Below are 27,165 nucleotides of genomic sequence, written 5' to 3' on the forward strand. Positions count from 1 at the left end.
CCCCTCCCAACACACACACACACACACACACACACACACACACACACACACACACACACACACACACACACACACACACACCCGAACCCAGAACACAGCTACCTTACTGGAAAAGCCCAGAGTGAAATCCACGCATCCCTCACAGCACATGTGTGAACAGAGCTCCCATCGACAACATGAGGACCAGTTTATCAAGTCTCTCTTCTCCTTAAGCAAGAGAACAACTCGAAGCAGCTGAGAGCAGGCGTCAGGGCTGAGGCTGTCTGCAAATCACGATACCCTGCCTCGTGCGCCAACACGACCTGCTCTCTGTGGCTCTCCGGGCCTTTCTCGTCTCACGCTACCCTGCCTGGACTGCCTTCCCTGCAAGTCCACTGACGGAGGGCTCCACCACGCCCAGCCTGCTGGTGTGTCAAGCGGCTCAGAGAACCACCTCCTCAATCAGCATTTCTGAGACCTGAGCCAGGAGAGTTCCCTTCTCCCTCCACTGCTTGTTCATCTTCATCAGCCCAGGTACAGAGAAGAACAGGAGTGACAGTCGCCACCTCACCATCAACGCCAGTGCCAGGCTCTCCTTTGCTCACACGCCTTCTGCATCCTACCCAGGCCACCACCACCGCCCTGACCCTAAAGCCTGCCGGCACGGAGCTGGGGTCCTCTAGGAAGCGCGGGCCCGGTTCACTCAGCGGTCCGTTCGCACAGCCACTCCAAACTCCAGCATCAGACTCTCGAGGGCACAACCCAAACATCTCTGTTCGCAGAGCACAACCCAGGTGCAGAGGCCAAGAAATCCTTTCACAGACATTCTGAGGTCCCGGGAACCCCACCCGCATCACCCATGTGCCCACATCACCCATGTGCCCGCATCACCCATGTGCCCGCATCACCCATGTGAACATGACAGGGTTCTGATCCAAATACACAGTTCACGCCTCCACACTCTCGGGGTGAAACCACACCATCCACCACCTCTTTGGGAGACAGTGCTCACTGGAGGCATGGAGCACGCCGAAACCGAAGCTTGGTGGTAGTGGCAGGAGCTCGAGAGGACGGCAGCGAGGCCTGGGCCGTATGCACAGTATTCTGCACCCTTGCAGAGCTGGGCTGCTCCCTGTGAATGCTGAGTCCCAGGACCCAACCCCACAAGATGAGGAAGATGAGGCCAGGGCGGCAACATAAAGCTGTCCCAGCGCTCTGAGCACTTAGCCACAGAAGAGCAGGAACCACCAGGAAGCGTGACCTGCCCTTGCGCCTTTCTGTCTCACCGCTGAAGGTGCACATCGGCACCCTGACACCCACCTCCTCAGGAGCTCAGCAGGACACGCCCACCTCAACTGCCAAACCCAGACTCTCCACAGGCTTCACAGACAGGTGCGTCCCCGCGTGTGAGCTCGGCAGTGTGGTGCTGGCCAAGCACTGGCTTCAGCTCATCCTTCACTGGTGGCCGCAAGCCATGGTACCCACCCGGCCCTGCACACGGCACCAGAGCTCGGGACTGAGCAAGTGGGAGCAGACACCTGGACACTGCCCGGACATCAAGCGTCTCGGAGCTGCTGTCGTTCAGCACCTGCACATGTCCGGGTTCACAACATGCTTCACAATTCACCAAAAAGAAGTGACCTGAATCGCCACCATGTAGTTGCTGAGAGGAAGGCAGTGTTGCTGGTTATGTTCCCATGTGGAATCCCTGCTGAGCTCACACCAAACCCACAACGTGAGCAGAGAGGCCGCAGCGCAGCAGCACAGGCAGCAGCGAGAGGCCTCACAGGTAGTGACCTGGGGACCAGAAGGTGGCCCAGAGCAACCGGCAACCAGGAACACGGTGAGGGGACCCTGCCCACCAGGGACCACTGAGGGTCAGACAGGTTACAGATGAACAGCCTGCCACACAGGCCAAGCAGTCAGGAGGAGCAAGGAGGCACGAGGATCAAAGGACGACGGCGGCAGGATGGCAGGAGTTGACACGCATCCTGCACAGCACGGCCCTGCCTCACCATTCACTCCACCAGACACTCCTGTGCCTGCTGCAGAGACAGGAAGCTGACTCAGGAGACTCCTGACTTGTTGACGGTCACAAAGATAACACATGGCAAAGCCTGAACTTGACCCCGGATCTGTCCAAGTTCACATTCGCTGGGCACATCCTAGAACTCGGCGTCTTCCCCCACACTGCAGGACAGGAAGTACTTCCTAACACCTCAGAACCCAGCAGCACCTGCCAATACTGCAGGACAGGAAGTCTGCACTTCCTAACACCTCAGAACCCAGCAGCACCTGCCAGCACTGCAGGACAGGAAGCTTGTACCCCAGGAAACTGCATCACCCCCCACACTGGAAGGCAGGAAGTCTGCACCCCAGGAATCAGCATTAACCGCACACAAATAAAATGCAGGGGTTTAGATTTACATCCCACTTTCCTGTTCACGTTTGGAATAAACCACAGTTGGAAGTAACATGCCCCAGCAGTGCTTGCAGTCAGGATACCCGAATACCTGACAGGCCTTACGGACGCCAGGACAGAAATCCTGGATTTCTGGGGGTAGAACGTGCAGCCACACTGAGGTGCTGCCTGCAGACAGAGGCGCAAAGAAAGGGCCGGAGGGCGGAGAACAGGCCACGTGCGGGCAGCACCCCGTTCCCACCCCATCCCCATGTGGGTGGGTGAGCACACAGGGGTGGGGGGCACAGGGGTGGGGGGGGGGGCACAGGGGTGACGGGCAGCATTACCTTTTTCCCAGTCTGCTTCTCCACCATGTCGCTGCTGAGGGGAAGCTCTTCCTGCTGTGGTGCTTTAGGGCACCCGCCCTTGGGCATCGTCCTGCTCCTCACCCGATCTTCATTTACACGGCCGGCCCTTCATCATCAACCGTCTGCTTCAAAAGAGAAAACGCACAAGTCACTGAACGCAGAGGCAGCACCAACTCATCCACTCTCACACAGACTCAGCGACTGGTCAAGGCAGGCAGCTGTTCTGATCAGGGCTGGGGCCAGGCCCAGGCCCAGGCCCAGGAAGGGACTCCTCAGGATGCGCATCCCATGAAGGGGTCGCCAGCAACAGGAATGGCAGCTTTGAGCAGGAAGGAGAACAGAGAAGGGTCAAGCACTTCATGGTGGCAGAAAGGGACACATGGTCTAGGGTGTGGCTGTGCTCTGGGTGGCAGCCAGCAGCACCTGGATCCTGGGTCCCGCCTGGTACAGAATGCACCCAGAACGGTCAGGCGCCACAAGGCAGTCCCTTCCCCGCAGCACAGGCAAGGTCACGACACGCAGTGCAGTACCCAGCCCTCAGGTCTGGCAGGTCACGTCCACAGCCTCAGCCTCACAGTCCACTCACCACCTGGGAAGGAGCTCCTGTCCCCACCAGGCCTATGCTTTCTGCACACCCAGTTCCTAACTTGGTGGGCCAGGGGTGTCTCTGAGGGAGTCCCGGCAGCTCCGAGGTCCCAACTCCTCGCCCATGGAAGCAGACGCCCCCCTGGGCCTCAGGTTCCAGCTCCTGGGTTTCCCAGGAAATCTGAGGACACATACTGTATAAATCATGTTTTATTTGTATCTATTAATCATGTTTTATTTTAGGAAATTTTAGCATCTTAAGAAGTTTCTGGCCAGGGAGAGACTGCCCCTCTCAGGGCTGGCAAATTCGTAGACAGTCAAGGGCTCCCATGCAACCCAATCACATTCTTACCCAACTCCACACCCAGGCCAGGCCCAGCCTGAAACCCTGAAACCAGTGCAAAGCCAGGTAAAGGAAACTAGAAAGCACGCCTACAGCACAAAGCCTGCAAGAACTTTCCAAAGTAGCCACTCCCAAACTACTCGCTCTGCCCCGTCACACTCTTCCTGCAGAAAACCCAACAGGCAGTTGGGGGAGGCCTTCCCCGAGCCCCTGCTTCCGACTCCCGGCCCCCGTGGTTGAGGCGGCCCCTCTAGGACACGCAGTGCCAGCGCACTTCCTCCTTCCCAGCCTCATCCTGGTCTCTTCTGTGGCGGCACCAACTTCACCACGCCACACCTGGCACGGACCCTTTTAGAGCACGGGCCTCCTCCCGGCCTGCAGGCCTTCCAGGTTTGTTCACCATCACAGTCAGGCCTCCCAGGTGCACTCACAAGAGGAATGGGGGACACACCTACGCCCCCATGCCCAAAGCCACTGTCCTCCCGTCACGTCCTCACCACATCGTCAGTTAGAAAACATCTCATACAAACTGAACTGTGTACGCGTCTCCGCTCTTTTCGCCACATCAGCACCTCTGTGCATGACCATGCTGGGAAAAGCGGCTTCTGCAACTTGCTCCCCCTGTATTTACCCATCTCACTCAGGCAAAGTGTGGCTTTTGAAACACGACGTGCAGACCCATCTGTGAGCCGCAGCTCCACTCCGAGCCTCTGCCACCTCCACCCTGTCAGCTAAAGGTTAGGCCGTGTGCCACCTGCCCCTGGATGCAGGCTTCGGCGAGACCACAAGATGCTTCTCCTCCAACACCATCTCACGACCTGCTTTGTCTTTCCAAAATAAATGATAAAATCCCACAAAGTGCTGTCTTGGTATTTACCTGGCACAAGAACACATCTAAAGTTATTCTGGAGAGAGGGACAGGTCGGGTCAACGTATTCACTGCCTGTCGCCTCCACCCGCAGTGCAGGTGAGCAGGTGTTTCCATCTATCATCCCTGATGGCTGAGGCCAGAGATTTTTTTCTCCCTCTACCTGAGCCTATGATTTTACATTCTCTTCCAGTTTCCCACCACAAAGCTGGAACGTCTCAGCCTGGAGAACTGGCGTCTCAGCACCTGGCTCAGGGAAGGCTGTTCAAACGTATGGCTGTCTAGAAGCTCCGTGGTCATGTTTAGAAGTTTAAGGGTTATCACGAAGTAACGTTTTAAAAAATCCAGACTGCCTGTGCTCAGGATGGAAAAATGGGGTCTCCACCATGGTACAGTCCACTGTCCTGATCCCAAATGTGAGTCTGTGGCCCATGGACACGCTCAACAGCTCCGGTGTGGTCAGGAATGGACGGCGTCTGGGCCCCACACTGTGGGGGCTTATCACTTCACTCCTGAAACACCCGATTCTCTCCATGTCCCCAGCTTGGTGCTATGCCCAGGCACCTTCCCCGACGGACCAGGGATCTGCGAGTCCACTCAGGAGGTAGAGGAAGTGGGCGGCGCCCACCAGGCAGAATACTTTTCACGGCCTGCAACACCGTGAGCACTCCAGGGGCTCGGAGTGTGGTCCCAGGTGGACGCTGTGTTTTCTGGAGGTTTCTCCAGCCACCTGCATGACGACAGCTAAGACCATCCAGGTTGCTGCCCTTCCAGGACCCTCATGCCCGCCTGGCCTTGGCTACATGTTACCGATGGCAACGATGTGCTTGAGGCCCTGAAACCCCAGCCCCCACCCTCCATGAACCACCACCCTCATCACAGTCATCGGCATGGTGACAGCTGAGATGTGCTGCTGAAGCATCTGGGTGGATGTGGATGAAGCTGGTTTGGATGTAGCTGCCATCTAGCCCATCCTACACCTCCCAGGACCCGTCTGCAGGCACCAGGCGTGCAGCTCGCGGCCCACTCTAGAGTCTTTTCCAATGAGAGACCAGATGAAGACAGAGGCTCCAGTTGCTTTTGTTCTCTTCCAAAACTGGCCATCCCAGTCCTCCCAGAAGTTGCCCTGGTGATGCCTCTGGCACCTCTGGCCCCCACACTGCCCTGTGTTCCCTCCACCGGGCTCAGGGCTGGTCAGCCTCGCCCCTTGCCAAGAAATGGCAGAGCCAGTCGAGGGCCGAGGCACCGTACTCAGCCGTGCCAGTGACTTCTCCCAGGGGCTGCACGGCACTCAGGAGTCAGGACAACAGGCTCTGCTGACTCGTGGGCGTTGTCTGAGGGTGGGGGCTGTGGCGACGCCCCCGGGCCTCCCTGGCAGAGCTGTCACATAAAGCAGTCCGAGAAGCTGAGAGTCCCCTCTTTAGACAGTTCCGCTGCTGCCCGGGCCTGGCCCCTGTGCCTTCTCATCACGATGCCGCACAGCTGACCACACAGCAGGTCTCCCTCCCGGGAGAGATTCTTCCCTGGAAGGTGACTTGGCTGTCCCTGCCTAGACTCATTCTAAGTGCAGCCCAAATCTCCCTCATTTCCAAGTTATCAGGCAAAGTCTATTTTAAACTCATGACCCTTGAGTCAGCAGGAGACTGAAACACGCCTCGGGGCACTGGGGCTGACTCACGCCCTGTGGCGAGCAGCATGGGGGGCCGGGCCCACTCCCTCGCAGGAAGGGAAACGCAGAGCCAGCACCCAGCCCTGACCAGCCCCAGTCCACGCATTCCTTGTTACTTCACCTCTTGACAGCAACAGTCCCGGCTTCGTGGACTGCCAGGGTCACCGAGAGTCCAGGGTGGCAGGAGTCCCCCACACAAGCCACCGGCACACTCCCTGAGGCAGAAGCCACAGCACCAACGCTGTGGGCTCAGGGAACTTGCCGATTACCTGGCAGCCCCGCGTCTGTGCCAAAATAAAGACACAACTCAGCCCGGCGGAGTGGACGGTGTCTGCGGCCAGCTCTGGGACCCAGGGGCAGCGATGCTGGGCACAGCCGTCCTTGCCCTGTCCTCTCCAAGCTGCGGGAGGCCCTGCGGCCCAGAGGGGCTCCGCCTCCCCTGCAGTGGGGCTCGAAAGACAATCCTTCCACAGACATGACAGGAACAACGATGCCCTGCTCCTCCCTGAAGGTGGCTTCGAGAGCACTCAGGGGTGAGAGATGCTGTCAAGACCGGCCCAGGGAAAGCACAGGGCAGGTTTCCCAGCACCCACCACGCGCCAGCAAGCACAGAGTCTTCGCCTAAACCATCCAGGCACCGCGCCCTCCCCCTCCGCACCCACAGGAACCCGACTGCCATTCCCTCCACTCCACAGGAGACGCAGCGAGCACCAAAGGGCCTTCCTCCGGGACCAAGCCTGACACAGAAGGGGCTGCTCCAGGACCAAGCCTGACACAGAAGGGGTTACACTGACTACTGCAAGGTCAGTTTAGCAAAACCCCAGGAATTTCAGCCTATCTGGTCTCTTCAGCTGACAAGTGAAGAGCAGCCACTTGTGGGGAACGCGGAGCTGCCTCTCCCAGGCTTCTAAGATTGGAGCTGGGCCAGGACGACCCTGAGACACCTGTGCGGCGAGCAGGACTCCTGCAGGGCCGGGGGAGGAGGCTGTGGGGCGGGGTGGGGAGCGGGGAGCTATGGAGCTCCTACCCAGGAGCACTCCTTGCCAGAGGCCTTGGCATCACCAGGGAGTCCGTGGACCATGGAGATTCACAGGTCCTCGCAGGCCTTCTGAACCCAAACCTGCACTTTAATCATGTTCTGTTCTGCACACTAACATCTGAGAAGGACTGCACCAGAAAAAACTTGTAATGACACAATTCATTCTGAAAACTCACAGAAAAAAAAAGACTTCTTTGGGTTTGCACTTCCCCTTCAATAAAGGGATGGAATGTGGGTAGAGCTGCCCTTGCACAACCGGGCTCTGGGTCTGCGCTGCGTGGGTTCACTTACACCAGATTTTCTTCCACCCCTGCCTCTCCTGAGACCGCAAGACCCATCTCTACTCTTCCTCTTCAGCCTCCTCAATGTGAAAACGAGGATGACGAAAGCCATTCGCGCGCTGCTGCTGCGCGAGGCTTAAGTCTATTTTCTCCTCGTGATCTTAGTCTTTTTGCGTCTCTAGCTTGCTTTACCCTAACGGTAAGAGTAGAACACACGTAACATACAAAATGTGCGTGACTGGCTTTATGTGGTCAGGAAGGCTCTGGTCAACAGAAGGCTGTGAGTTGAGTTTGGGGAAAGTTAAAAGTTATACACAAGTTTTCAACTGCACGGGAGGCTGGCGCCCTCAACCCCTGTGTTGTTCAAGGGTTCGCTGTAATTTGTATTAAAACACCAAGCCCCCTTCCACCTGGGTAAGTCTCTCTCCCTGAACAGATGTGACATTACCCTCCAAAGACTCCCAGAGAGAAAGAGAACACTACAAATTCAGATTTGTCTTCCACAGTATATTGATAGAACAGGGCTTACGTACGTCCTGGGCAAATGCTCCTCTCCTTATGTAAGTGAACAGCTCCACCAACCACTAGCTTGTGTAATGAATGACCAAACGTTTCCATATCAAATGGTGCCCAAAGCCCCTGAGAAGGGATGTGATTCAGCTCCTCCCCTCGCGCAGGCGCGTGGCCTCAGAGGCCCAGGAGGAGGAAGACGGGGAAGTCAGCAGCCAGGTGAAAAAGGCGAGGGAAGCCCTTCAAAGGAAGCTCTCCAAGAACCTTCAATCCCAGCTCCCATTCCAAAGACAGGAACACACTCGTGATTGACAGGATCAAACACCAAAGGCCTGTTTGCCTTGAGGGGGATACTGGGGAGGGTGGGAAAAGGGGAGGGAGGAATAGCCGGAAGCAGCCGTCCTATGTGGCACCAGGGGCTTGCTCCCACCTTGGCCCTGGGCACAACCCCGCATGGTGATCAGGCCTGGCCCGCCTGCAGCACACGGCCATGCTCCAGATACCTTATCTTTATCTGAAGAGTTCTTTTGTTTGTTTGTTTGAGACAAGGTCTGGCTGTGTTGCCCAGCCTGGAGTACAACGGTGTGATCACAGCTCACTGCAGCCTCCTCCTCCTGGGCACAAGCTATCCTCCCACTTGAGTCTCCCAAGTAGCTGGGAGTACAGGCCCGTAGCACCATGCCTGGCTAATTTTTGTATTTTCTGTGCAGCTGGCTTTCGCCATGATTCCCAGGCTGGTGTCTGAAGGATGCTTTACAGCAACCCCTGCCTTTTCCAGCTGAGCCCTGCGGGCTGTCATGCACTCTATGGAAAGGGCGGAGCGCGTTCTCCAGGGGCTGCATCAGGAGCGGTGCCCTGTGCACACCTCAGAGGGAGAGAAGACGCCAACCGACTGAGCAGAGAAAAGAACAAAATGAGAAAAGGAAAAAGAGCTGCATACCTTGCAGGCCTACTGTGTGCAAAGCCCTTGAGTGACGTACCCCATGACCCACAGCACTGTGGCCACCCCGGGTGTGGAAGAGAAGCACCACTGGCCTCTCACCTCTCACCATCTCAGTGGGCAAGGGGAGAGCAGCCGAGGGCAGGGGCTGAGCCGAGGGCAGGGGGCAGAGCCGAGGGCAGGGGGCAGAGCCGAGGGCAGGGGGCAGAGCCGAGGGCGGGGGCAGAGCCGAGGGCAGGGGGCAGAGCCGAGGGCGGGGGCAGAGCCGAGGACGGGGGGCAGAGCCGAGGGCAGGGAGGCTGAGCCCAGGGCAGGGGGGCTGAGCCGAGGGCAGGGGTCAGAGCCGAGGGCAGGGCGTCAGAGCCGAGGGCAGAGGGGCAGAGCCGAGGGCAGAGGGGCAGAGCCCAGGGCAGGGGCAGAACTGTGGGCAGGGGCTGAGCCAAGGGACAGAGGCCCTCCCAGGCACCGCCTGACAGTCTACATCAGCGTCTCTGTCTCTGTCCAGCCTCCACACACCCCTGCACGTTCTGAAGAGCCCTCCCCAAGAGTCCAACTCTCTCCTTCCTCCTCAGGGCCACACCAACTCTCCTCCTCCTCCTGCTTCTCCTCCTCAGGGCCACATCAACTGTGGGGTTCCAGCTATCACTTTGGGGAAAGGGCTCCTAACATGGGTGTCCTCCCTCTCACCCCATAAGCCACACTGGCCAAGGCCAGGCGGGTACCACAAACCAAGGGGTAGAATCTCTTTGCTATGGTCTGAATGTTTGTGTCAGCCCCCCCCAAACCCCAAAACTCACAGGTTCAAACCAAATCCCCAGTGTGCCCGGCTAATTTTTATATTTTTGGTAGAGATGGGTTTCACCATGTTGGCCAGGATGGTCTCCGTCTCTTGACCTCATGATCTGCACACCTCGGCCTCCCGAAGTGCTCCCCACCCTCTGTGCTCCAAGGCACACAGGCTTTCTACTGCAGCCCCGTTTTCCACTTACATTTTCTGTTATCACAGGGTGGGCAGAAGCACCAAGAGGGCGTTCATCATCTCTGGCCTCTGCTTTGGCCCCTCACACACATGCTTGGTCACTAGGCTGTGGAACATAACAGAGGCCCCTTGCTCCAGAAACACGGACCACCCGACAGGAGCGTGGACACAGGAGGTGGGGCGACGTGGTGCCTCACAGAAGAGAGAAAAAGCCAGGAGCGCAGCAAGTGGGCGCAAAGTTCTCAGCTTTGTTAAGTCATCAAGAAAACGCAAACTAAAACCAACGTAAGTGTAAGGGTTACTACTGAGTGTCAACTTGACTGGACTAAAGGATGTGAAGTACTGTTCCTGGGAGCGTCTTGAGGGAGCTGCCAAAGGAGATTCACATTTGACAGGGAGAGGCGGACCCTCCCCTCCATCTGGGTGGGCACCATCTCATCAGCTGCCAGCACGGCTAGAGTAAAGCAGGCAGAGGAACATGGAAGGACCGGATTGGCTGAGTCTTCCAGCCTCCATCTTTCTCCCATGCTGGATACTTCCTGCCCTCAAACATCAGACTCCAGGTGCTTCAGCTTTTGGGCTCTGGGGCCTACACCAGTGGTTTCCCAGGGGCTCTCAGGTCTTCAGCCACAGACTGAAGGCTGTGGCTGTTGCTTCCCTACTTTTGAGGTTTTGGGACTCAGACTAGCTTCCAGGCTCCTCAGCTTGCAGATGGCCTATTGTGGGACTTCACCTCGTGATCGGTGATTCAATACTCCCAATAAACTCCCCTCCATGTATACATCTATCCTATTAGTGCTGTCCCTCTAGAGAACCCTGACTCATACATTCAAGTACTGGTGAAGAGGTGGAGCAAAACAAACTGGTCCATTCTCATCAGGGCCAACTCACGCATCTGGAAATCTCTACTCACAATGAACACAAGTGTGCCCTATAGCCCAGCAATGCCATTCTGGACACACACGCCCAAAAGAAAGGCAGGCGCACACACACGAGAGACACGTGCAAAATGCTTCACAGCAGTGGGGTTTGCAGCGTGTCACTACGATGCGAGGATGGAACACTACACAGCAGAGGAAGCGAAAACATCACAACGTAAGTCAGTCTCACAAATAATGTTGAAGAACCCTGTCTCTACGAAAAATTTAAAAATTAGCTGGGTGCTGTGGTGCACGCTGGCAGTCTCAGCTACCAGGAAGGCTGAGGCAGGAGGATCACTTGAGCCCAGGAGGTCGAGGCTGCTGTGAGCCAAGATCATGCCACTGTACTCTAGCCTGGGCATCGGAGCCAGACCCTCTCCCCTCTCCCCTATCCCTCTCCCCTCTCCCCATCCCTCTCCTCTCTCTCTCTCTCTCTCTCTCACACACACACACACACACACACACAAATGATGTTGGGGACAAAATACATGATACATTTACATAAATTTCTGAACATAGCAACTACAGTACTTAGGAATTCATACTTAGTAGACAAGACATCATCGAAGCATGGAAAATGGCTGCTTGGTGGATGGAACTGGAAGTGAGGGTGAAACAGGGGTTCTAAGTGAAGGCTGCAGAGGCATTTGCTTTGTCGTCTGCTGAGTTGTACATTTTTACTGTGCGGACGTTTGGGTGTTGTGCTGCATTTCAGCTGAAGCAGTGTTTCAGAAGGTGACAGACATAAAGGCCACACTATGTCCTTGCAAGGCCTCAGAGTTGTCACTGACCTTTTGCTGCAGGACCTGTTCTCAGGGGTCCTGGCCTCCTAGAGGAAGGAGGGCCCCATCGCCCTGCTAGGCCCTACTGGGACCCTCAGGGGCACGAGCATGATGAGGGGGCAGCTTGAGGCTTCCTGCCACGTCGGGCAGGCCTAGTCATGCCTGACACATGCTGCAGGGCACCCACTGCAGAATGCAACAGGGAGCCTGGAGCCTACCAAGGAGACACACACAGCTCTGTGAAGATGGAGGGGAAGAGGAGCAAGGAAAATGCTCCTTTTACACAGAAGGCACCAAGATACAAACTAAACGTGATGAAAACAAAGAAATGTAGGCGTGTGTGTTAAAGGTACAATTGCACAGCTAAAAAGAATCATGGCCATAAGGCAGGGACGGCAGATGGAGGGTGACTCAGCAGATATCCTCTCAGGCTTGCGAGTGTGGAAATAAACACACGGAAGTGACCAGCAGAGAGAAACACGCAGGGAAGAGGAAGGTTAGAAAGGTCAGGGGTGTCACGCCCCGCTGCTGGGAACGCAGAGGAGGATGGCCAGCAGAAGGGGACGCAGCCACCCCACCGCCGACCCTGCAGCACGAGGTGCACCCCACCCAGCAACCAGCTCCCAAATTACACCAAAAGGGCCAGGCATGGTGGCTCATCCCTGCGGTTCCAGCTACTTAGGAGGCCAAGGCAGGGGGTTCATTTGGGCCCACGAGTTTGAGACTCGGGCAATGTAGGGAAACCTCATCTTTACAAAAATATTAAAAAAATTAGCCATTCGAGGTGGCACACACCTGTAATCCCAGCTCCTTGGGAGCCTGAGGCGGGAAGACCCCTTGTGCCCAGGAGGTCGAGGCTGCAGTGAGCTGAGATCGCACCACTGCACTCCAACCTGGGTGACAGAGCGAAACCCTGTGTGAAAAAAACCCAAACCCCAAACCAAAAAAACACAACCAGGGCATGAAAAGGTACTTGGCCCAGAGCAGTGCCCTGCAGCATCTCCTAAGAAAGGGGCTGAACACAGTGCCACTCACCAGGGGCTGCTGGTGGCATCCGGGCACATCTGCCCGTGGGGTTCACAGGACGAACAAGGTTCCGCAGACACAGGGCCAGGTGGAGACGCAGAGAAAAGCGGGTGCAGCAAGAAGTCTACTTGGAAATGCAGAGGAATACCTACGCTTCTGTTAACAGTAAAATACGTAAGGCTAGCTCGACCAGCAATCAGTGTCACCCACCATGCCAGCAAGCTAAAGAAGAAACATCATCACAACTGGTGCAGAAAATCACTTGATAAAATTCAGAACTCATGATAAAAATTCCTAGCAAACAGGAGTGTGGAGAAACATCCAACACGGGCCGGGCGCGGTGGCTCACGCCTGTAATCCCAGCACTTTGGGAGGCCGAGACAGGCGGATCATGAGGTCAGGAGATCAAGACCATCCTGGCTAACACGGTGAAACCCCGTCTCTACTAAAAAATACAAAAAATTAGCCGGGCGAGGTGGCGGGCGCCTGTAGTCCCAGCTACTCGGGAGGCTGAGGCAGGAGAATGGCGTGAACCCGGGAGGCGGAGCTTGCAGTGAGCTGAGATCCGGCCACTGCACTCCAGCCTGGGCTACAGAGCGAAACTCCGTCTCAAAAAAAAAAAAAAAAAAAAAAAAAAAAAAAGAAGAAACATCCAACACGATAAAGGCCATCTACCAAGAGCTCAAGGCGGACATGATCAAGAGTGACGTGCTGAGGGCTGCAGACGGAATAACATACAGGGTGGAAAGGAAGAAATGGAATAAAACTGTCTCTCTCTGAAGACGGCGTAAGTGTCCATGTCGAAAATCACAAGGAATCTATCAAAAATTCCAAGAAACTTTATTTAATAGAGTTCAGCAAGGACACAGAATCAAGATCAACACACAAACACCCATCTTATTTCTGCAATAATCATGAAAACAAGAAATAAAGACATGGTACCATCCTATTTCTGCATGCTAGCAACGATCATATGAAAACAAGAAATAAAGACAGTACCATTCTATTTCTGCATGCTAGCAATAATCATATGAAAACAAGAAATAAAGACACAGCACCATTTACGGGTGCTCCAAATAAAAATAAAATGCTTAGGTTCAAATGGAACAAAACTAGAAAAACCTATACAGATTTTAGGAAAAAACAGGAGAAAATCTTTAGGACCTAGGGCCAAGAGTTGTTAGACATGGCACCAAAAGCACAATCCATAAAAGAAAAGAACTGATAAACTACCTCGACAAAATTAAAAACTTTTGCTCTTCGAAAGATCGAGTTTAAAAAGTGAAAAGACCAACTGCAGACAGGGGAAAATATCTGCAAATCACAAGTCAAATACTAGGCTTGTATGTAGAAGAAATAAATATCAAACAACAAACACGAATTAGAAAATAAGAGAAAAGACACAGACATTCAGAGGAGGACAAGCCACGAAGACGCTCGACATCCTAAGCTGTTAGGGAAATGCACCTTAGAACCGCAGTGAGATATTACTGCACACCTGTCCGAATGGCTAAAATACAAACTACTCGAGGATGCCGGAGAGGATGCAGAAACGCTGGAACCCTCTCGCTTGCTGTGGGAAGGGGAAGTGGCGCTGCTGCTCTGGAGAACAGCAAGTCCGCCTTCCGAACCTAAGTGTGCGCTTGCTACCCCCTCAACAACTGCACCCCAGGACATTTACCTGAGAAAACGGAACCTCATGTACACACGAAGACCTGTGGACAATGTTCATAGAACTTTTATTGACAACAGCCAACAGGGAAAACCCTTCAACAGTGTCCTCCAAACTGGGTTTCGTTCACACCACGGCGTCCCCTCAGCAGCAGAAGCGAGGGCTATGGATACACCCAGGAGCACAGGCCCCTGCTGACTGAGTACACAAAGCCCATCGCGCAGGTCACTCCCTGTGGACTCCACTCCCACAGCTTCCTCCAGGAACCAGGGGACAACAGGTGAGGACTCCATGAGGAGGGCTCATGTCTGCCGTGGCTGTCAAGGAGGCTCTAGGACCCGGCATCCAGGACAAGACAGGAGGATCTGGATCAAGTGTGCAGGGCAGTCACCCTGTCTTCCAGGGTCATGTTCCCAGCCACTGGGGGAAGGTGGGGAAGGGCACAAGGGATGCTGCTATTTTCGCAACTTCCTGTGAGTCTATAACGATTTCACAGAAAAAAGGAAAAAAGGCGGGAAAAAACACAAACAAGGGGTATAAGGAAACTCCCATGGGTGATGGAAATACTCTATACTTTTATGTGGTGGTGTTTCCCCACCAGTATACATTTCCCAAAACCCGCTGAACTGTACATTTAAAATGGGTGAAGTTTACAATTGTAATTCAATAAAGCTGTTAAAAAATTAACTAGTAACAGAAAAGAAATTTAATTCCCATAGAAAGACAGAAGGAATAAAGTAAAAAACAGGAGGTGAAAGCTCCCTTCAGAAGGAATAAAGTAGAAAACAGCATGAGGCAGGAGGTAAAATCTCCCTTTCATTTCCTTCATGAACCTTGTTTTGTGTATTTGGGCTTTGGAATCATGCATTTTACATCATTTTAAACCCTAAAAATAAAATGAGGCTGGGTGCAGTGAATCCCAGCAGTCTGGGAGGCTGAGGCAGGCAGATCACTTGAGGTCAGGAGTTCGAAACCAGCCTGGCCAACATGGTGAAATCCCATCTCTACTAAAAATACAAAAAATTAGCCGGGCTTGGTGCTGCGTGCCTGTAATCCCAGCTACTCAGGAGGCTGAGGCACTGGGAGGCAGAGGCTGCAGTAAGCCGAGATCACACCACTGCACTCCAGTCTGGGTGACAGACAAGAGTGAGACCTTGTCTCAAAAATAAAATAATAAGCCGGGCGCGGTGGCTCACGCCTGTAATCCCAGCACTTTGGGAGGCCGAGGTGGGCGGATCACAAGGTCAGGAGATCGAGACCACGGTGAAACCCCGTCTCTACTAAAAATACAAAAAATTTGCCGGGCGCGGTTGTGGGCGCCTGTAGTCCCAGCTACTCGGGAGGCTGAGGCAGGAGAATGGCGTGAACCTGGAGGCGGAGCTTGCAGTGAGCCGAGATCGCGCCACTGCACTCCAGCCTGGGCGACAGAGCGAGACTCCGTCTCAAAAAAAAAATAAATAAATAAAATAATAAAATAAAATAAAATGTAAAAACATAAAAGCTTAAGTATTCACATTAAATATAAACATTTTAATAATGTTTAAAATGATTTAAATATATTTCACTGACATTAAACATTTTAAGAATTTAAAGCATTCAATATAAAAATACAAAAAGCCATCTCTAAAACTTCAAAAAGGAAGAGGAAGCAATACACTGAGCCGTGTGTCCGGTCAGGGGCAGGACACAGAAAGCATTTGTCAACAATGACATGTAGCCAACACCACAGCAGATGCATTCCTGACACCACAGCTTCTGGGTGGGCGGAAGGCTGGGGGACCCGGCTCCGGATGGGAGTCAGGTGCTAGTGGAGACGGAGGGGCTGCTTCCCAGGCCGCCGCGCGCACACCACACACCGGGAGGGCTGCTGCTGGCTCTGGCAGAAGGTCCAAAGGCCTTGGTGCACAGACACGGCTGCAGATGCGTGGACATGTCCGTGGGGCTGCGTGAGGGTCCTCATGACACGGCAGCGGGCTTCCGCAGTGCAGTGACTGATGGGGTGGCACGGAGGAAGCCGCGGCACCTCTCGTATCAGAAGTTCCACGGCTTCACTTCCACCTCATCCTGTTCGTCCTGGGTGAGTTACAATGTCCAGCCCACACTCGAGAGCAGAGAATGGCGCTCCACTTCTGAAGGGAGGAAGACCAAAGATTCTGTGGACATTCTTTAAACTGTTCCACCAGTGGCTTCTGATTAAAACCTGGTAATTTGACTGTACAGTTCTAGTTAGTGCCATATGCCCTAAGGACAAAAATTAAAATTTTGAAAAATATTATAAGCAAAAAAACCTTCCTTTTTTTTTGAGACGGAGTCTCACTCTGTCGCCCAGATTGGAGTGCAGTGGTGCCACTCACTGCAATGTCTGCCTGCCGGGTTCAAGCGATTCTCCTGTCTCAGCCTCCAGAGTAGCTGGGATTATAGGCGCGTGTCACCACGTCCGGCTAATTTTTGTATTTTTAGTAGAGATGGGGTTTCACCATGTTGGCCAGGCTGGTCTCGAACTCCTGACCTCAGGTGATCTGCCTGCCTTGGCTTCCCAAAGTGCTAGGATTACAGGCGTGAGCCACTGTGCCCAGCCTGATGAAATACATTCTTAATATTGACTTCATTTGTTTCTTTTTACTCTATAATGAGGCTAATAGAAAATGTAAAATTAGATGCACAATTCACATCACATACCTCATGGACAGAACAACTCTATGGGACAAAGACCCCGATCTCTGACAAACAGCGAAAAATCCCAGAAAAAAGGACAAAGGGAGAATTTACAGATTAAAGACTTAAAAGACATCAAAGAATCTTAGTGTGTAGACCCTGTTTGGAAACCAGTTCTGCAAATGGCACATTTAGGACACAGCCTTTTGGTACCGCTGGGTGTGTGGTGCCGCTGAGGAAGTTCAAGGCACCCACCGATTCAGCGAGACAGAGATTTTATAGGTATATATTTAGATACTGCTGGAGCGTAATAAAACAATCAAACTCTGGGTTCAAGGGATCCTCCTGCCTCAGCCTCCCAAAATATTGGGGCTATAGGCGTAAGCCACCACGCCTAGCCTTACTGTAAGATATGGCGATGGTTTTGAATGTTTTCGACGGACGTGATGGTGTGGTCTCGGGTTTGGTTCTGGTAACGGGCTGGGATGGCTCCTGCATGTGGGCCCCACATGCTGGGAACCGTCATCACCACTGTGTTCACCACACTCTCTCTCAAGACGGGCATACAAAACATCCCATAAAAATTTAAAAACTCAGTAGGGTGCGGTGACTCATGCCTGTAATCCCAGAACTCTGGGAGGTTGAGGTGGAAGGGATCATTTGAGCCCAGGAGTTTGAGACCAGACTGGGTAACACGGCAAGATCCCATCTCTAGATACATATAAAAAAAGATAATAATCTTAAAAGACAAAATGCCAGAAGCTGCAGAATGTGTCAAAGAAATGACTTCCTTATGTCTTAAAGAATCCTCATAATAAAGGACCATTTTACAAGCAGACTATAAACACTGCAACAGACAAAAAACTCAAAACCCAACTCATGAGAAACACCTGGTGAGTGCTCTTCAGTTCCGTGAAGTCCTGGGATGGCCCAAACATCTCCGGCGGGCTGCACCTATTCAGAAGGAAACACCGAGCCCCCCACGTCCCGGAGGGCAGAGATGCCTTTCAGCTCCACACATCCTTCCACACTGGCACCACCTGCACCTGCAGCTGGGGAGGAACGAGCAGCCTGGGGGAAAAACGACACCCGCAGGCCAAGACAAATGCAAGAAAACTGAGCCTCATTCGCTGACTGATTCTCACCAACTTCCTCTACCAAATGAGGAGAACACATTCTCTTAAAGGATTTTGTGGGGATTAAATGAAAAAGTACTTGGTAAACAGTAAAGCACTATCTAAATCCAGGTTATCATCACTGTAATGGCTTCAGAAAAAAGCAGAGGACAAACACAAGGAGAGAGGCGCTGATAGACCAGGCAGGACTCTCCCTGGAGCCTGGTCTGCACTGCCCTCTTTGAGCAAAGTGCCTCGCTGCCCTGATCTCCCTAGTTTCACCCTCCACACCTCTAAGGAGGTTATCCTGGTACAACTGAGAAGGAAAGCAATTCACTTAGAAACATCCACTTCTTTCCTTTATGCTCATATTTTTTTATTACTCCTCAGGGCTGCTTTGTTTTTTAATGCAAGGGTCCACAGTTGAGAGCGTAATCACAAACTCAAGAAACAAGAGCTGCAACAGAACAGAGGGGCTGCCCCAGGCTTCTCAGCCACTTTCCCATCCCGCGCACACAGGGGATTTGACATGTGGTGCCCCAGAGCGACAGGGAACCCCCAGGGAACAAGGGTCCCCTGTGGGGCATGCAGAGGCACCTGCCCCTGGTCTGAGGTCACTGGATTCAGTGCCCAAGCTCAGCAATGCTCTGGGAACTCTAGCACAAGGATGCAACACTGCATCCCAACTTTTGGGTCATGCCTAAGGTCAATTCCAGAATCATTTTAGCATGTTATACAGCCATTGAAAATAAAAAATATTTTATTTTTTAAAGCAGCTTTAGGTTCACAGTAAAATTGAGCAGAAAGTACAGAGGGTTCCCCTGCACCCCGGGGCTCAGCATCCCCACGAGAGCGGCCGTTTGTTACAGCCGCGACCCCCCGGACACAGCGTCATCACCCACAGGCCACACGACCTCAGGGTCCACCTGATGCTGTGCAGTCTATGGTTGGATGAACGTATCCTGACGTGGACCCACCGTTGTGGTATCATACAGAGCAGTTTCACTGCCCCAGGTCCCTCGTGCTGCTGCTCCACATCCCTCCGTCCCTCCCTCTCCCCAGCCCCTGGCATTGCTGATCTTTGTGCTGTCTGCACAGTTCTGCCCTTTCCTGGATGTCAGAGTCGGACCCCTACAGCGTGTAGTCCTTAGAGACAGGCTGCTTTCACTCAGGCCTGTCTTCTCAGGCCTGGCAACTCATTTGTTTCTATGGCCTTGTAATATTCCGTTGTCTGGATGGACCTTGGTTGACTGATCCATTCACCCGCTACAGGACATCTTGGCTGCTTCCAAGTTTTGGCAATTATGAATAAAGCCATTTTGCGGAAGGGAAACAACACAGAACAGAAGATATCAGGGGCACTGCACACACCATTGTGGAAAGAGCCAGCAGTATTCTGTGAGCACGTTCTCGTATGTGAGCGTGTGCTGTGAACAGAGAGCTATGTTCCCGTATGTGAGCGTGTGCTGTGAACAGAGAGCTATGTTCCCGTATGTGAGTGTGTGTTGTGAACAGAGAGCTAAACCACTTTTCTCGCCACTAGCAGCAGTCAGGACAATTCAAGTGCTGGCCTAACTCGTTAAGAGCCCTCAACTGGTGGTCAGATATATCTAAGTTTCTCGATCTATAAAATACAGAAATAAGGCCAGGTGCAGTGGCTCACGCCTGTAAAACAAGCACTTTGGGAGGCTGAGGTGGGTGGATCACTTGAGCCCAGGAATTCAAGACCAGCCTGGATGAAACCCTGTCTCTTAAAAAAAAAAAAAAAAAGCCAGGCTTGCAGCCTGGGCAACAGAGTGAGACATTGTCTTTAAAAAACAAAAAAACAAACAAACAAAAAAAAACAAAAAAAGAAAGAAAAGAAAAGAAGAAAAAGAAAAGAGAAAAGAGAAAAGAAAAAACACCGTTTCCAGGCTGCGGGCGCTGGACAATGTCTGACGCCCGGCCCAGCCTCATCAACGGCCTGCACGATCCCTGCTGACGGGGAGTGTACTCCGCACGCTGCCAACACGGCCAAGTTTCTGAAGCTGGTGACACGTGAGGGAACCCAAGACTGAATGGAAACAACCTCCTCTCAGGTTCTCAGTGGGGCCGCCTCTTTTTTTTTTTTTTTGAGACGGAGTCTGGCTCTGTTGCCCAGGCTGGAGTGAGCGGCGCCATCTCAGCTCACTGCAAGCTCTGTCCCCCTGGGTTCATGCCATTCTCCTGCCTCAGCCTCCCAAGTAGCTGGGACTACAGGCGCCGCCACCACGCCCGGCTAATTTTTTTTGTATTTTTAGTAGAGACAGGGTTTCACCATGTTAGCCAGGATGGTCTCGATCTCCTGACCTCGTGATCTGCCCGCCTCAGCCTCCCAAAGTGCTGGGATGACAGGCGTGAGCCACCGCACCCGGCCCAGGTCCACCTCTTCTTGCCCCTCCGAGCCTGCCATTCTCTGAGGAGTCCTCTCTTCCTCCACTGCTTTGCTTCCTCTCACAAAGGGGAAATGTCCCACCACTTCCAACCACAGGCTGGCAAAGTGACGAGAAAACACCCCACCCATGTGGGCAGCCGGCACGCAGCATGCCGTGGGGCCGTGAGAAGCAGCCAGGCGGGTAGGCCAGACCCTGACCCAGAAAAAGCAGAGCCCAGCACAGGCTCAGCCACGCTCCATGAGGGGCCACAGCCCAGGAGCAACATCCCAGGCACGCCCCAGGGACGAGCAGCACAGGCCGCCAACTACGTCATCCCATACTCACTTGTGCAAAACACCCTCGAACTGCACAAAGCCCAAATGTCCAGAGCAGAAGAGCAAATGAGTCCAGGCGGCCCCCGACACACGGGGCCCAGGTGTCCAGACAGCACACTGGATTCAAAGAGCAGACACGAGTGTGTTTGCCGCGGGCTTCTGCATGCATGAGGGCCCCGTGGTGCTAGGGGCCAGGCAGACACTCAAGAAGTGGGGTGGAGGGAGGTCCAGGAGTCCTGTCCTTTCACTGGGAGATCCCACAGGCACACGTGACATGAGCTCTATCATATGTGCACCTAAGATGTGTGCCATTTCCTGCACGGACGTTGTACCTCAAAGAACAATAAAAAATGACTAAAATTGATTGCTGACCACTTCCCCAGATAACTAACCAGGACACACCCTGATGCCCCGTGTCCGGCCTGTGGGGGCACTGTGGAAAGCACAGGAAGTGAGCTCAGTGCGTGCCTTCCCCGTCGTCCTGGCTCAGAGATGCGGGGCCGGACCTGGGTGACAGCCTTACACCACCCGGAAGAGGCCAGTGCACCCCGAGGCAGGGGATGCCGCACAGAGGGCTCCGGTTCCTTCCAGCACAGGAACAAATCCACACCAGGGCATCCGTGCGTCCCACAGTCCCGGAAGCACGGGAGCAGCTCGAGGCCTCTGCATTCAGGGGTCTCTGCCGTCCTGGGCTGCAGGTGAGTGGGCTCCCCCCGCACGCAGTGCGCAGTGGGTGAGGACAGGTACTCTCGCTATGAACGCCGCACCACTCCGATAAAAGCCTGTGCGTGCCGCCTCAGGACCCTGTAGCAGAACGGAGAGTGGTGTCGTGTTGGCAGGGAACCTTTGGTTTGCAAAGCCCCGTCACACACACAAGCTGATGTAAGATGACAAGTCTGTCTCTGCACCTCAGCTGAGCCCCCAGGACATAGCACACGGGCGCCCAGGGCCTGCAAACAGCAAGGACCAACAAGGACCAAGGCATCACTGACCGTGAGAGGCCCCAGTGTGTGACCATGAGAGGCCCCAGTGTGGGTTCTCACAAGCTTGTTTTACGGTTTGACCCCGAGAGTACCTGTGAGTTTCCCCTACAGCCGGTGCTTCTAAAGGGCTAGGAGAAACGCAGGGCAGGATCCCCGTAGGCCGGTAGCTGGCTGGCCAGACCCTGCCTGTGCTGAGGCATCTGCCACAAACACGACCATGCAACATGCTTCAATATGCCCTGTGACTCTCTGAGATAGGTCTTTTATTAGAGTTTCTAAATTAAGAAGTGATGGCCAACATCACAGGAAACCTTAGATACTATTCCTGCCAGTTGGTTTGAAAAAGCTTTAACTGTTAATTTGCTGATCCAGTTTTCAGCCACACAGTTTTCTGCCATGTAATCCACAGAACCCAGGCCTCCGGCCACTTGTCCGGGATACCTCTGGAGCTCAGAGCCACTGTCTTTGTGGGCTACTCAAGACTTGAGGGGTTGATGCAAGAGCCACATCAACAGAGCCAGACCGAGTGCCTGGCTGGGAGCAGGTACTGGGGAGCAGCCACAAAATGCACACACAAACACGACTGCCCACACCTCCAAGATCATCATCAGACCTAGAGGGGGGTGTGCGTCCACAGACAGCACACTGGATTCCAAGACCCAGAAGGAAGGAGTGTGTTTGCTGTGTGCTTCTGTGGTGCTAGGGGCCAGGTAAACTCTGAAGGAGGGGCCAGAGGGGGTCCAGGAGGAGTCCTGTAGCAGGACATTGCCCAGATTTCCCACAATTTCCTCTCAAGTTAAGATCACAACCACCGTTTCTTCTGCACTGGTGGGAACCCAGCACTTTAATGAGACACGAGGTTACAGCGACACTTGGTTAGGAAGGAAAGCCACATGCGGGTGCCACTCCTCCGGGCTGGGTTACAACAGGGAGCACAGGCACTAGTAGATCCGGCCCGTCCTAAAAGCATGGCCTACAAGGAGTCCCCACTCTCTACCTATCTGCTTCTAATGTTCTGACTACATGAAAGATGATAAAAGGATTTCAATACAAGTGTAACATTTTCAATATAAAGGAATGTCTTTCCATTAGAAAACAACTACAGGCCTGCCGCGGTGGCCCACGCCTGTAATCCCAGCACTCTGGGAGGACGGGCACGGTGGCCCAGGGCTGTGATCCCAGCACTCTGGGAGGCTCAGACAGTTGAGCTCAGACAGTTGAGGCTCAGACAGCTTGAGCTCAGGAGTTGGAGGCTAGCCTGGGCAAGATGGTGAAACCCTGTCTCTATAAACAAACAAACAAACAACAACAACAACAAAAATTAGCCAGGTGTGGTGGTGCACACCTGTAGTCCCAGCTATTTGGGAGGCTGAGGTGGGAGGATTGCTTGAATCTGGCAGGCAGAGGCTGCAGAAAGTTGAGATCGCACCATTCTACTCCAGCCTGGGCAACAGAGTGAGACCCTGTCTCAAAAACAAACAAACATAAAAACAAAAAAATAAAAACCAAGTGCAAAGTAAATGCTAAGCATACAGATTAATGGATGAAGCCCCATGTGCCCAAATGCTCCCAAGGAAACGCCAGAAAGGAGAGGACTTCAGGAGGCTGAGTCCTCAGTGCCACGTGACCAAGCACAGCTGAGCACTGGGTCTTACTGGATTTGTCATCAGACACTCACAGTTTTCATCACTGTTAACCCTACTGCACAATATACAAACATGGTCTAAGCAATTTTATTTTACTGTATTTTATTTTTTGAGACGGAGTCTTGCCCTGTCGCCCCAGGCTGGAGTGCAGTGGTGCGATCTCGGCTCACTGCAAACTCTGCCTCCCAGGTTCACGCCATTCTCCTGCCTCAGCCTCCCGAGTAGCTGGGACTACAGGCGCCCGCCAACACACCCGGCTAAGTTTTTACCTTTTTAGTAGAGACGGGGCTTCATCGTGTTAGCCAGGATGGTCTCCATCTCCTGACCTCATGATCCGTCTGCCTCGCCTCCCAAAGTGCTGGGATTACAGGCGTGAGCCACCGCGCCCGGCCTGGTCTAGACAATTCTAACCATGCAGACCATGTGCACATCTTTCCTTGGTGGAAAGCAAGCTTGCCCAAGTCACACGAGCGGGGCTAGTGTCAGCAATGCCTGTTCCTCTCCCTCTGTTCTCTAATGGTGTGGCCTTCACTCTACTATGTGTGGAATCCCCCTCTATTGGGACCACAGCTCCTGGGCTGCAAGCACCTGCTGAGCATGAGGGTCCAGCTTCCAAGCTCACTATCCCATGGGTGACAAGCAACACTGTGACCCGCCTCCCACGTCAGCGGGTGCCAGTATCACGGTGGCTCCCTGTACCCCAGGACCACTGTGTTGCTCTGCCACTTAGGAGCCCCAGGAGCCCCCACTGTGGCCATCCAAGGACACTGCCCGTCAGGCTCCCAGGACGCTGCCCCAAGCACCCAGCTTCGGTGAGTGTGCCGCCCCCAGACCCACCCTCACTGTGCCAGGGGTGGGACCTCTGCAGCCCGTCTGCTGAGTGTCCATGTGCTGCTGTGAGCCACACTGTGTCCTCCAGGATGTGGGTCTCTGTTAGTCCCACCCCTACCAAGCCAGGACAGCCACCTATTTACAGGGGTGTTGACAAATACTGACTACCTGCAAAATTAAAACATGGGTTTGAAAAGGGCCTGAGTGGAAATCCTATACTTAACACATATTCTGTTTTTTCTTTTTTTAAAAAAAAAAAAAAAAAAAAAAAGGCTGGGCACAGTGGCTCACGCCTGTAATCCCAGCACATTGGGAGGCCAAGATGGGAGATCACCTGAGGTCAGGAGTTCAAGACCAGCCTGGCCAACATGGTGAAACTCTGTCTCTACTAAAAATACAAAAATTAGCCGGGCGTGGCGGCGGGCACCTGTAATCCCAGCTACTTGGGAGGCTGAGACAGGAGAATCGCTTGAACCTGGGAGGCGGAGGTTGCAGTGAACCGAGATTGTGCCACTGCACTCTAGCCTGGGCAGCAAAGAGTGAAACTCCGTCTCAAAAAAAAAAAAAAAAAAAAAAAAAGAGTGAGCTTTTGCAGAAACAGGTTTAAAAGAAAAAATCATCTCTGCTCTTTTCAGCATTTAGAAAATCAGCCAGGCAAAACAATAATTTCCCTTTCTTAACTGAAAGGTTTGCCAAGTGAATACTTGGAGCAAAATAAGCCTAATTAGTAACAACTAAATCACCCAGATATAAACCCATAACGAAAGCACATAATGAAAGCACATGGGGACCTCCTTTTCCTCAAAGTCACCACCCAGGGCCTCAGTGGACTGAGAACCCCGGAAGGAACAATGTGTCCATCGCTCCTGACCTGAGTCTCTGAACCAGGCGCACAGACCTCCTGGGTAACCGCTGATGGGTGATCGCTGCACCCCCAGGATCCCTGTAATTGCAGGTTCTCAAGAACACCAAGACCAGGACCATATCCCATCTAGAAACTTCTTCCTGTGATGCCCGTCAAAAGGTCCACTTTTCAGGCAATTATCACAATGAAGGTGAATTTTTGCTATTTAGGTCAAAATCACGCATTAGGCAATAAAAGGACCTAGAGATTTGTGAATTCCCCGAGTACAACCGAAGGAGTAAGAGGGGCCCAGGTTTGCTTGAAGGACTACACTAGCAAAAAAACAAAAAAAAACAAAAAACAAAACCGAGAACTGGGAGACCCGGTCTGCAGCGCCACACCGGTCAGATCTGAAAGCCCCATGGTCCGAGGAGCCCATCCTGCCCTGAGCGCACACAGCGTCTGTGAAGAGTCAAAGTGGCTCTTTTTCAAACCATTTCAGAAATTTAAATGAACCCTGAATTTATTTAGAATGGGTTATTATATTTTATGATTTCTACATAGAAAATATTTTCTAACCATATCATTTTATAACAAATTAGCAATAGCTAATGTTTCCTTTAAAATTTTTCAAGCACACAGAAAAGCATGAAGGAGAATACACACACATCCACCATCTGTTCATTTTGCCATATTTGCTTTAGAATTTTAACATTTAAAAATTACATAATGGTTGAAGCCCCTTATATAAGCCCCACCCTGCTCTGGTTCCTCCTCAGCTTCGATCTGATTTTGGGGCTCTTCATTCCTCTCGGTGCTTTGACGCTCACATTACACATAAGCCTACACCGAGGCCGGCTGCTGCTTTTGCAGGGAACGCACTGGACGGTTCCTGCCGCACCTTTTCCCTCCAAGTTGTGCTCTGGGGTTTATCTGTGTGGATACAGGCAGTTCTACTGTTCTTATGATAACTGCAGTGTGCTCCTCCTTGTCTGAAAAATCCATCCTCCTGCTGACATTTGTTTTTTCCAACTTTTTGCGAATACAAACAACACTAAAATGAGTATTTGTCTGTTTCTTTACATATCTAAGGTTTATAACTAGAAATGGAATTTCTAGCAAGAAACTGTAAAATGCTTTGTAAAATGTCTGATGAAGTGTCACATTGTACAGTCATTCACAAACATGTCGTCTTTCACTTCTGATTAGGGCAGATGTCTTCTGTTGTAATTTTTGTTGTTGTTGTTTTTGAGACGGAGTCTGGCTCTGTCACCCAGGCTGGAGTGCGGTGGCGCCATCTCAGCTCACTGCAAGCTCCGCCTCCCAGGTTCACGCCATTCTCCTGACTCAGCTTCCCGAGTTGCTGAGATTACAGGCGTGCGGCACCTCGCCCGGCTAGTTTTTGTATTTTTAGTAGAGATGGGGTTTCACAATGTTGTCCAGGCTGGTCCTGAATTCCTGACCTCAGGCAATCCACCCGCCTCCGCCTCACTTTGGGAGGTGACGGGATTACAGGCGTGAGCCACAGCACCCAGCTCTGTTGTAAATTTTTTATCAAGCGATCTTGGTAGGAAAAGGGGAAAGTACTTTGCATGTCATCTTTTTTTCTAACAAGATTACATTCTACAAAAAGAGACAACATAATTAACAAATTTCATTTGAATAAAAACTATAAACTCAAGTGCTAACAGGAGGCTGTTCATTGGCAAAAAAAGAGCTCGGAAGAGGTGCAAGGACCCAGAGAGCTCTGAAACCCCAGAAATCACACAGAAAATGCACAGGTATGTAGACAGTCCTGGGGAGAGGAGCCACAGCTTTTGTCCAACTCTCAGAGAGTCCAGACCCAAAAAAACACTTAGGAAGGCACCTTTTCAACATCCAAACATGGGCAGTGATGTGGGAGTGAACATCAGTCAACAGAATCCTGGACTCTACCTTCCAAAGCAGACCAAAGACTCACCAATACACCCAGAAAGAACATTTTAAAAATATAAATGACTT

At 52.7% G+C, this 27,165-nt stretch overlaps 1 protein-coding gene across 1 annotated transcript in view; it reads right to left on the reverse strand.

The window, feature by feature from the left end:
- ANKRD11 (ankyrin repeat domain containing 11) overlaps nt 1–27,165 on the reverse strand; it is a 113,644-nt gene that overhangs the window by 55,482 nt on the left and 30,997 nt on the right. The window contains exon 2 of the mRNA XM_050772856.1: nt 2,728–2,870. Within this exon, the coding sequence (XP_050628813.1) occupies nt 2,728–2,814 (87 nt within the window). The 5' untranslated portion in view covers nt 2,815–2,870. The remainder of the gene's footprint in view (nt 1–2,727; nt 2,871–27,165) is intronic.

Source organism: Macaca thibetana, chromosome 20 (assembly GCF_024542745.1).
Source record: "Macaca thibetana thibetana isolate TM-01 chromosome 20, ASM2454274v1, whole genome shotgun sequence".
NCBI classification, from domain to species: domain Eukaryota; kingdom Metazoa; phylum Chordata; class Mammalia; order Primates; family Cercopithecidae; genus Macaca; species Macaca thibetana.